This window comes from Balaenoptera physalus (assembly GCF_965194825.1).
Source record: "Balaenoptera physalus genome assembly, chromosome: 4".
NCBI lineage: Eukaryota > Metazoa > Chordata > Mammalia > Artiodactyla > Balaenopteridae > Balaenoptera > Balaenoptera physalus.
The window spans coordinates 116,955,987-116,968,083 of record NC_138891.1 but is presented as its reverse complement, the minus strand read 5'-3'; the positions used below and the strand labels follow the sequence as shown (position 1 = coordinate 116,968,083).

Sequence of the window (12,097 nt, the reverse complement as noted above, 5' to 3'; positions counted from 1 at the left end):
ATGGCTGCTGGGTGATTGTAGTAGGATCCAATGTTTGTATTTTGTATCAGGGCTGTACTTTGTAAGCTGTGGGACCAGGGTGAAGAATTAATTCTTACTTGAGGATTGAAAAAAAAATCCTAAAAACAATAAAGATAATTAAAAGAAAGGAGGAAGAAAACTTACTCAGAATCTCAGTGCTTTGATAAATTAACTGTCAACTGTTAACTTGGCTTCCTTTCTGATACGATATGTCTACATAGGACCCTGAAATCATCCTGTAAATATCATGCAAGTAATCAGGACACTATTTGGCCTTTACTTAGGTGTGGTGATAATTCATTTTTAATTGAAAAGGTATTCTTTTACATGGTTACTGGACCAAAGAAATCATCTTTTCTAATGAAAAGGGACACATCTTTGGAATCCTGATTTCTAACTGAACTCTGACAATACTTAATTTTATGACTTTAAGCAAGTAATTTCACGTTTTGGAATTCAAGTTCTGTTTCTTAAGTAACGGATTGGACTAATATAATTACCTCATTTAACAGACATTTTCTGAGTGCTCACTACATGCCAGGCACTGTTTTTAATCCTTGGGAAACAAAGGTGAGTATAAAGATCTGCCCTCCTAAACCGTACAGCATAATGGGAGAAACAGACTTCTTGAACATATAAATATAAAATCATGTGTCAGTAACTTTCAGTAGTTACCTTCGGTTGATATATTATGAATCTATAATTTTCTTTAGAAAATTTCTATAATCTATAATTTCATTTTTCTTTCTTCTATCATCAATATTGTTGTAGTAGGGTAGGAGGGGGTTGAGCAAACTTGCACGTTGTAGGCATGTAACAAATATATGTTGATCAAATGAGTGGATACTTGCAGGTCTCTATTATGTGTAGACCTATTTATTTTTAAAATTCATTTACCCCATAAATTTTATCCAAACCAAGATATTTTCTCTTTAACTTCCCCTCAGACACTGCTTATCTGGGAGCTGTAACTTCAGATTTCATTGTAAAATATGTAGTGCATATAAGTCATGATTATATTTTCTTGCTGGATTGAAATTTGCATCATTCTTTGTCTACAGTGTGTATGATTTTGGTGTTCTTATCACATCCTCTTTTCTTCTGGCAGTACATAAGTTTATGGCCCATGTACTTCTAGAGTAATTATTTAATGTTTTAAGCTCTGAAGGCCAGCTCAATGCAGTTAGCTGTTTGCTCAGAATTTGACCTCTCTCTCTCTCTCTCTCTCTCTCTCTCTCTCTATATATATATATATATAGAGAGAGAGAGAGAGAGAGAGAGAGTTTTTCTAATGTAAGCTTACTGTGTTTCCTAATTGAAATTGAGTGAATGCATGGTGATAAACCTAGTGGTAGGTAAAAAAGAATCCACTTTATTCTCAGAATTTCTTGGGCCATTAGTCACGTATAAGGTTTAATGGGTTAAATTAATGAATAAAGAATTAGCCTTTCTTCACTCATATCAGGATGTCTTATACCCCTAACTGCATGAAGACATCAAAAATGAATATGTGTGTGTGTATACATAGATAGATATAGATATAGATATATCTAGAGCTCTAGAGTTCCTTTCTCCCCTTTTTTGCCCAGGTGACTTATTCTCTTTTGTAGTTCAGCTCTTTTGTCTCTTTTGTAGACAGCATTTCCTGCAAGGCTTCCCATTCTGCACTGTAGATTAGCTGGCTGTTCCACCTGTGTGGTTCCATAGTTTCCTAGATATACCTTTTCCAAGCCCTCCTCACTGTGAAGTACTATAGGATAAATATATTTTGGTACCTAGAACAATCCCTGACACCTCTGTAGATGTATCATAAATAGTTGTTGAAATAATACACTTTGACTAAATGAATGTCTCTACTTTGTATGTCCAGCAACTAAGTTAAGTCTGGAAATTAATAGATACTTAATAAACGTTGCATAAATGAGTGAACACATGAATGAATGAATGGAGGAACTTGGGAAATTAATGTTAAGGGAGTGCAGTGGATGCCTTTTAAAAACTGACCTCAATTTTGTCTTCATTGTTTTCTTCTTACTGTCTTTTTGTCTTTATTCTGATTTTCTTAACCATATTTGTCCCAAGTAAATATAACTTTGTGTTGCTTTACTTACATAAGATGTTTATTGTAAAGACGTGTTCATAATATTTAAAGAGATAACTAAGAGAGTGAAAATCATCGAGTCTACCATGCAGATATAAACATTTTGGAGGAAAATCCTCCTAACTTTGATCTATACATATATACATGAAGCATATTTTAGGAAAATAAACCTTACTATACATACTGTTTTTTAGCTTGCCTTTTATAACCCCAAAACCATGTAATGAAGGTTTTCTACACCAATAAATACTGATTTCTCTACATCATTAATTTTAATTCACAGTATGTATATAATTAGACTAATCCCCCACTGTTAGACGTTTATATTGTTTCCATTTTTGGGCTATTATAAAAATGCTGAGATGAACTTCCTTGCTCATATATCTTTGTGCACATGTGTTAGTATTTCTGTGGGAAAGTATCTTGGATATTTAATTACGGAACCAAATGGTAAGATCATTAAGCATTTTGACACATGTTGCTAAATTATTCAACTTTTTGTGCCACAATATATTCTGACAAAAAAATGACTTCCTCATCTCAATAAATACGACTCAACTACCTACTGTAATTAGCTATAGAGTGCCTAGAAGCTTGCCTGATGCATAGGGCTCCATCAATTTTATATCTTCATCATCATCATTCTCATTTTCAGTCTTATAGTATGATTTATATTGTATACATGTCTGCAAGGTTCTTAAAATAATTATTTTTATATCCAAGGAGACTAAATAGTACATATATATTGTCTTACTAAACTATAGGACTTTTATATAATATTTCATCATTCCTCAATATTTTGCTATTTAATGCAGTGGCCATGAACAATCCCAACTTTCTCAGTATTGACAGTAAGTGAAAAATATGAAAATGAAATATAATTTTATATTTTGAAACTCTGCCATGTATTGTCTTAAATGCCAACTTGATATTTTCAATGAGCACTTTAGAATGGCTAAGATGAAAATAATTTGCAAGATTCATATTACAGTGTCACATCAAAAGCACAGAGCAAAAGAAAAATGATATGTTAAATAGGAAAGACTTATCTATTAATTTGATTATAAACTTATTAAGAATTTCTCTTAAGATGAATGACATATTATCTTTCTTCCCACATTCTGAAAAGATGTAGTTTACTTATATCTTTGTTAGAAAAGCGTACTTGTTACAGCTAAATGGTATGGAAGGACCTAGGTTATTTGTTGGTCTCCAGTCAAATTATCACGGTGGCACCCTTTTAAAACTGAAGTCTCACATAAAATTCCAAGAGATCAAGCAGGCCAAAATAATGATGACATCTCATCAGTGGTTACATTTTTCATGATTTTTAAATGAATGCCTCATTTTGTTTGTAGTTCCTCTGAAACACCTCCCCAGACCTCAGCATAGTTTCTACTGATTGAGGTAAATTAAACAGGTCTGTTCTTAAAGTATTTTTGGAAATTTACAGAGATTTGAATTTCCAAAACACAAATTTAATTTTTGAACTTATAAGGCATGTACATAGAGAATAACAATTCTCTATTTTCCTTGCCTACTAAAGTCCATTTCTAAGAAGGAAAATAAGGGAAAAATTAAGTAAACATGTGAAAAGAAATCCTGTAATAATTTTTAAATGTTTGTTATATTGAAAACAGAAAATTTTTTTATATTTTCAAATAGTAGGTCTCAAGAGACAGGCTAGCATTTTGAATTTTAAAATAGCCACTGAGTTTGGGTTGCAAAATGACATAAATATAAAAGGGCCATATTTTATACTTGGCAGCTTGGTGGATATGGATTTTATTATTGATTTTATGGTGTATAAAGACAACTTAGTTTGTAATCAAAATGAACATAAACCACAACTTTTTCTGACACTTCTCATTTCTAACATTTTCTAACATTACATTTGCTTTAGGCTTTCAAGAAACATATTCTTCCCAACCACTTCTGAAATCCTGAGGTTAAGAGGAATAAAGAAAGATATTTTTAGCTTTTTCTTTCCCTTAAATTCAACTTGTGTAGCTGAATGTTTGTGACTTATTACAGTCTTTAACTTAAAAATCCTTCTCACAAGTACAAGCTAAATTGGAGAAAACAAACTGCCTCACCTTTTCAACAAACAGGGAGGAGCAAAAGCCAGGGGTATTTTACATTAAAACCTACCAGACTGTGACAATCCTACCAGAGAAACCTTAATGAATTTCAGAATTTCTTTTTTGGTGAACCTGAGTGCTTCTTTTACTTTTATCAGATTCCAAATGAGAGTATACATTTTTCTCTGTTTGATGTGCTGGGCAAGATCTGGTAAGAACTGATGCTTTGATTTATCTTTAAAAATTATGTATAAAATAATCAGTATGGTCTGTATTCTGGAATAAAGAATGATATGACATTATGGTATAAAAATATACTATGATTATGATACTAATTATATCAAACAGATTATTATGAAGAAAGTTTGTGTGTGTGTGTGCATGTATATGTGCTTGGTAAATTGTATGTTCTGTATTTTATTTTACTTTCTAGATAATTAGTAACTAGAAAATCTTTTACAAGGAGTTATAAATAGAGAACAAATATAAATATTCAGGAGAAATTTAGAATAATTTAGTAATAGAGAAATTAATTCAGTATTTAGAAATCATGACTTAATAAACATCTTGTTTCAATTTCATTTGTTCAAATAACCCTACTTTTGAGGAAAATTTTTACATGGGTAAATTGTCAATTTTAAAATAAACAGTATAAACATACTCTACAACTTTTTTTTTGTCCTATTACACTAAACCAAAACAAGTTTACAGTAATAAAGTAGAACTTTATTGTCCTGGCTTACTGGCTTATGGTAATAAAGTTTACTAATTTTAGTAATATCATTTACTACTTTATGGTAATAAAGTAGGACTACTTGTTCTACTTTATGATAATAAGAAAAGTAGCAAATTTACAATTCACAATGAATAGTTTTTTGTAGAGATTTTGCAAAAGCAGTCCATTTCCTTCATTTTAAATTTCTTTTAAAAAAATTCTTGAATGCATACTTGAATATCCTTAAAATGTCAGCTAGAAATTCAAATTATTCCTTATTTCTTTTCAATTGTATATGTGAGCTAAAAGTACATTCTGGAAATGTTTGAGTTTTACATTCAAATACAGAATCTAAATGGTAATAATATACAGTTTATTATTTATATTTTACTCACTTGGAATTCTCTTGATAGGCATTTTATGTTTTTGTAATGTATAGTAGTGGTGGCTATTTCTGGTGGCTTGTTCTCCTAGGCCAAATCACTTAACCTCCTTGAACATCAGTTCACTCATTTTAAAATGGAAGTAAAATTTATAATACTATCTCAGTGCATTGCAAAGCTCGAAAGAGATAACATAAATGAGTGATTTGGTCAATTATAAAGCAATATAAATTAGGTTAGAATAATCCACTGTGTTTTCTTCCACATGCATTTTCTCTGTAATTCTCTCAGAGTAATTTCCAGGTGTAGGGCTTCACACTGTATCTACCTGTGTACAGTTATGTTAGACCTGTATGGACTATGTATATCAGAATTCCCTGAGTTATGCATTTAAAAATGTAGGTGTACCTACCAAATCAGAATCTCTGGGGATGGCCCAGAAAACTAACAATACATTTGAATAAACTTTCCCGGTCATTTTTTACACCCATTTTTAAACCCATGCTTGGGAATTCCTGGTCTAAAGACTTAATCAGTCACCTACTTTATTCTGCTCGTGTAGTCAGCTTCATTTTCGACAGCTTTCCAAACATTTGCATAGTTGAAAAAGTTACTGATTGAATATCTTGATTTCTTGTGACATGTTAAATAAATGTATGTTTTCAAAATGTGCTTTGATTGCTTCAGAATCAGAAAATTGAACGTACTGTATCACTTTCTGTCACAAGCCTTCAGGGATTTTAAACTTCTACCTACAGTTTTGTGTCTCAACTGGCTCTATGGCCATGCAAACCTCTGCCTTCAATTCAGTTAATTGTCTTATAGTATCAAATCAGTCAGCCGTTTGTTATCTGGAATTCTGCTGGCCCCAGAAGGTCTTCATTCTTCTTATTACACATGAATAAATAATCGAGTTAGTGAACTTCTGATAGAGTCTTATTTATGTTGCTCAACTGTTTGCATAATAACTTGTGCCATAAATAAGCTCATGCTTTTCAGATCTCACCCACAAATATTCTGTTGCTTCTAACTGTGTGACCTTCCACAGGTCCATTAATTTTATTTATTTATTTAATTTATTTATTTTTGGCTGCATTGGGTCTTCGTTACTGCGTGTGGGCTTTCTCTAGTTGTGGTGAGTGGGCGCTACTCTTCATTGTGGTGCGTGGGCTTCTCATTGTGGTGGCTTCTCTTATTGTGGAACACGGGCTCTAGGCATGCGGGCTTCAGTAGTTGTGGCTTGTGGGCTCTAGAGCGCAGGCTCAGTAGTTGTGGCACACGGGCTTAGTTGCGCCGCGGCATGTGGGATCTTCCCGGAACCACGGCTTGAACCCGTGTCCCAAGCATTAGCAGGCGGATTCTTAACCACTGCGCCACCAGGGAAGCCCCATTTAATCTTTTTAAATTTCACTTTCTTCATACATAAAATGAGGGAAAGGATAGCAAATATAAAACAGTACAGTTCCTACATGGAGTGATTCCTAAATAAACATAAGCAATTATTGACATTATTGATGTTATTGTTATTGCTGTTAACAAATACATTTCGTTTTCAGAAATGGAGAAAGAGAAGGAAGGAGGTTTTCATGCAGGCTTTTGGGGATAAATGTGGGTTTCAGAGGATTTTCAGAGGAAGGAAGAAGGGTTAAATCTTTCCAGGATGTGTTAGGATTGGTAACTTTTTATGACTGGGTTTTGAGGCCCCTCTGTTATTCATTTGGTCAATGCTGAAAGTTGCAAGACAGACTAACTTGTCTCAGCAGCTAACCGAGTGCACAAATGGGTTTGAAATCAAAGAATATTAGAATAACACAAGTCATAGGGGACCATTTGTTTCAACTCCTTCCATTTAAAGAAACTGAGGCTCAGAAGTGAGAGGAGAAAAAAATTTGCTCAGAGTCACAAGGGAGGTTTGAGAGAAGCTAGAGTTACCTGGGTCTCAGCTGTCCACGTCCAAGGTGCTGTCCACACCTCTAGACTCTGTCCATTTGATCTCCTTGTCCTCCTCTTCACAGCCATTGCAGCTATAATGGAAATACATTTCAGAGACAGAGCTGAACAACCTAGAATCATTAATCCTAACTTCATATATCTTTGATATTTTAAAAAATTTAATTGCTTCTATAATTTGAAACCTAAGAAGATTTTCATAATTCTTTCTGTGTACTGCTCTGTTGAGATTACTGCTAGAGTCATCATCTTTCTACACATTTGGCAATGAAATCCAATACTGTGCCCCTGCTACTAAATTTCTAATCACAGTAGCATTACTTAGTCTAGTCCCCAGAACCTGAATTTGTTAAATTTTCAAACAAAATCAGTGCTTATTTTTCTGTTCTAAATACCTTCATCTTTTTGCTGGTAACATTACTTGTTACCAGTTTTTAATTAACTGAAGTCTATTTAAACCATTTTTCCTCATAACACTAACAAAGAGTATGTTAGATCTAGAATACTCAGAAAAGATTAAAATACAGGAGAGAGAAAACACACAGAAAAATATAACAGATGAAAAATCGACTCCAATATTACCATCATCACAAACTACAATTAAGGTATTGGTTTATTTCCTTCCAGCTCTATTACAATAAATATGTTTGTATGTGCACAAATGTGCATTTAGAGTGCCCTGTATATACATTATATATTACAGCTAAAATGAGGACTATATGTGTATATTTATGGACTCTATAGATTTCTTAATTCCTGCATTATCATGGATACATCATAATTTATTTTTATAGACTTGCATTACCATATATTTAGTTGATTTCCTAAATAACTACTTTTAAAAATTCTGTGATATACATTGGTGTTAATGGTCATGGGTATAATGGTAAAAATGATATGTCATTACTTTAATTAATTTTTATTAGATTTTAAGAAGATTGAACACATTTTGATACATTCATGAGCTGCTTGAATATTTAATTTTTTAAAATGTATGTTTATATTCTTCACTTGGTGTTCAACTGGGGTGTTCTTTTTCTTCATTAATAGTTCTTTATATATATAAATTCCTTTTCTACTTTACACTGAAAATATTTCCCTAAGTTTTTTTTTTTTGTCATTTGGCTAGTTTATAGTGTTTATGTTACAGAAGTTTTAAATTCATGTGCCGTGAAATCTATTGGTCATACTTTATGGTTTCTTCCTTGGTTTTTATGCTAAAAAGTCATTCCTCAATCTGAGATCATGTACATATTAACCGTATTCTTCTTCTAGTTCACATAATTTTACTTTTAAGTGGAATGCTTTTTATATAACTAGAATCAAATAATTATCACAGCCATTATTTATTTTAAAATAGGTATCCTTAGGTATCATGGATAATAGAGTGTATTTCTGGGTGTTCCATTCTTTTTCATTAATCTATCTGTCACTTCTTGATTCAATTTCATAGGCCTCTTTTTACTTGACTTATAATATAAATATAATTTTAATCCTGCCACCTTATTATCTGTAAACTTCATTCATTTTTCTTGTGCAATTTTCCCCTTCCCCAAGACCTCTCATCAATCAAGATACAAAACATTTCTTGTGTCCAAAAAGGTAGCTTCTAGCAGTTAATCTGCTCCCTACCTCTGGCTCCGTACAACCCTTATCTGCTTTCTGACACTCTAGATTAGATATCCCTTTTCTAGAATTTCGTATACATGGAATTAAACAATATGTCCTTTTTCTGTTATTTTATTATTTATTTATTTATTTAATTTAGTTTTTTATTGGGGTATAGTTGTTTTACAGCGTTGTGTTAGTTTCTACTGTACAGCGAAGTGGAGTTCCCTGTGCTATACAGCAGGTTCTTATTAGTTATCTATTTTATACATATTCGTGTATATATGTCAACCCAATCTCCCAATTCATCCCACCCCCCGCCGCCCGCTTTCCCCCCTTGGTGTCCATATGTTTGTTCTCTACATCTGTGTCTCTATTTCTGCCCTGCAAACCGGTTCATCTGTACCATTTTTCTAGGTTCCACATATATGTGTTAATATACGATATTTGTTTTTCTCTTTCTGACTTAATTCACTCTGTATGACAGTCTCTAGATTCACTTCACTCTGTATGACAGTCTCTGGATTCATCCATGTCTCTACCAATGACCCAATTTCGTTCCTTTTTATGGCTGAGTAATATTCCATTGTATATATGTACCGCATCTTCTTTATCCATTCGTCTGTCGATGGGCATTTAGGTTGCTTCCATGTCCTGGCTATTGTAAATAGTGCTGCAGTGAACACTGGGGTGCATGTGTCTTTTTGAATTATGGTTTTCTCTGGGTATATGCCCAGTAGTGGGATTGCTGGGTCATGTGGTAATTCTATTTTTAGTTTTTTAAGGAACCTCCATGCTGTTCTCCATAGTGGCTGTATCAATTTACATTCCCACAAACAGTGCAAGGGGGAATATGTCCTTTTTTGTTTCTGGAGTCTTTTGCTCAGGGTGATGTTTATGAGACTCATCAAAGTTGTTGCATGTGTAATCAGCTTATTCCGTTCTATTGCTGGGTAGTATTACGACATGTAGATAATCCATAATTTGCTTATCTGGATTCCTCTTGATTGACATGCAGCTTTTTTCCAATTTGGGGCTTTTATGAAAAAGAACTACTATGAACTTGTTATACATGTTGTGGACAAATGTTTTCATTTCTTATGTGTAAACACCTAGAAGTGAATGTTTGGGGTCATGTAAGTGTATATTTAACATTAGAAAAAATCTGCCAACTGTTTTGCAAAGTATTGTATCATTTTGTCATTTTCCTCAGCACTGTAGGATGCTTCAAGTTGCTCTATATCCTCCCAAATAGTTGGTTTTGTCAGTCTTTAAAGTGTAGCCATTCTAGTGATTGTGTAGCAGTACATTGTTTTGGTTTAATTTACATTTTCTTGATAACTGATGATGTTGAACATCATTTTTGAGCCTAGTGGCCGTTAGACCATCTCTTGTGAAGTATCTTCTTTTGTCATTTTTTAAAAATCACATTTTCCTATTTTACATATATGTGTGTGTATACACACACATACAACATAACACACATATATTCAGGATACAGGTACTTTTTCAGGTGTATATTTTGCAAGCCTGCATATTCACATTCTTAACAGTGTCCTTTTAGGAGCAGACATCCTTCACTATGACAATTTCCAATTTATCACTTTTATGTTGCGTGCTTACTCTATTGTATCTGAAAAATCTTTGCTTACCTCAAGATTGTTAATATTTTCTCTCAGTATTTCACACACAAGGCCTGTTGCCTGCCAGAGAATGAAGCCAAATCAAAGCAAGCAGAGCTGAGAGAATGAGAAGGAGAAAGAATGGGTCTAACTTCTCTTTTACTCTAGAACTAGTCTAGCTCCACTGTAACTAAGTCTGACCCTTCTGGGGTCCCCACTGAATGTCCCTGATGTTCATTAAGGTTTTTCTACTCTGGCTGGTCAGAACTTCAGTGTCTCCTAGCTTGATGTGACCTTTGGAATTGTTGAGCTTACAGCTCTTTGTGGAGTTTCACCCTATGCAGGCATAGGTTTGTCTCCAGCAACAGATTCAAGAGGACTCCTCTGCAGGGTTTGCAGCTCTGCCTCTGCATGGCTCCCTCCTTTGTGGCACACTGTGATACAAATCCTAGTTACTTCAACTTCTTCAAACTCCCGTATTTCTCCTCAACTTGGCAAAACTGCCATGCTTTGTTGGGTTCAGCCTTCCTGCACTGAAGCCTGGAAACTGCCTCCAGGTAGAAAGGTATTAGGTATATGGTTCAAATCGTTTGTTTACCTTTTTTTAGCTATTATAGTCCTGTGCTTCTTGTTGTGCAGTGTCTAAACTTTTTTTTTCATATATTTTATCAAATGTTCTAGTTGTTTACAGAAGAAAAGCATGTCTGGAATAGTATCTATAAGGGCAGGAATTGGATTCTGTAAGATTTTTTGTTTGTTTTGTTTTAATTGTGGTAAAACATATATTAAAAATGACCATTTTAACCATTTTTAAGTGTACAGTTCAGTGGCATTAAGTACATTCACACTGTTGTGCACCCATCACCACCAACCATCTCCAGAACATTTTCAGCTTCCCAAACTGAAAATCTGTACCCCTTGAACTCCCCATTTTCCACTTTTCCCCAGCCCTTGGCAACCACTGTTCTACATTATGTTTTTATAAATTTGACTTCTTTAGGTACCTCATTTAAGTGGAATCATACAGCATTTGTATTTTTGTGACTGGCTTATTTCACTTAATATAACATATTCAAAGTTATTCCATGTTGTAACATGTGTAAGTATTTCCTTCCTTTTAAAGGCTGAATAATATTCCATTGGATGTATATACCAGGTTTTGTTTATCCATCCATCCTTTGATGGATATTTGGGTTGCTTCTACCTTTTGGCTATTGTGAATAATGTTGCTATGAACATGCATGTATAAAAATCTCTGAGTCTCTGCTTTCAGTTCTTTTGGATATATACCCAGAAGTGGAGTTTCTGGATTATGTAGTAATTCTATTTTTAATTGTTTGAGGCACCACCATAACATTTCCACAGCAGCTGAAACGTTTCAGCAATGCACAAGGGTTCTATTTCTCCACATTCTTGCCAAGAGTTGTTTCCTGGTTTTTTGTTTGTTTGTTTGTTTGTTTTTAATAGTAGCCATCCTAATGGGTTTGAAGTGAGTGTTATCTCTTTTCTTCATTGTTTTTAATTGATTTTTTGTTCTGACACATTTTGATCTCCATCTCATTTTCTTTTGTGTATATTCTATAGATTATTTTGTTTGTGTTTATCATGGGGATTAC

The 12,097-nt window shown here is 33.6% G+C and overlaps 1 protein-coding gene across 6 annotated transcripts in view; it reads left to right on the top strand.

Moving 5' to 3' along the window:
- Positions 1–12,097, top strand: part of LIPI (lipase I) — a 100,104-nt gene that overhangs the window by 591 nt on the left and 87,416 nt on the right. For 4 of the 6 annotated variants that reach the window (XM_082460478.1, XM_082460477.1, XM_082460481.1 and 1 more), the window contains exon 1: positions 1,295–4,414. The exons of the other annotated variants lie outside the window; for them this stretch is intronic. In XM_082460478.1, the coding sequence (XP_082316604.1) occupies positions 4,306–4,414 (109 nt within the window). In that variant the 5' untranslated portion in view covers positions 1,295–4,305. Of the gene's footprint in view, positions 1–1,294; positions 4,415–12,097 lie in introns of those variants that run through there. 6 annotated transcript variants of the gene reach the window in all.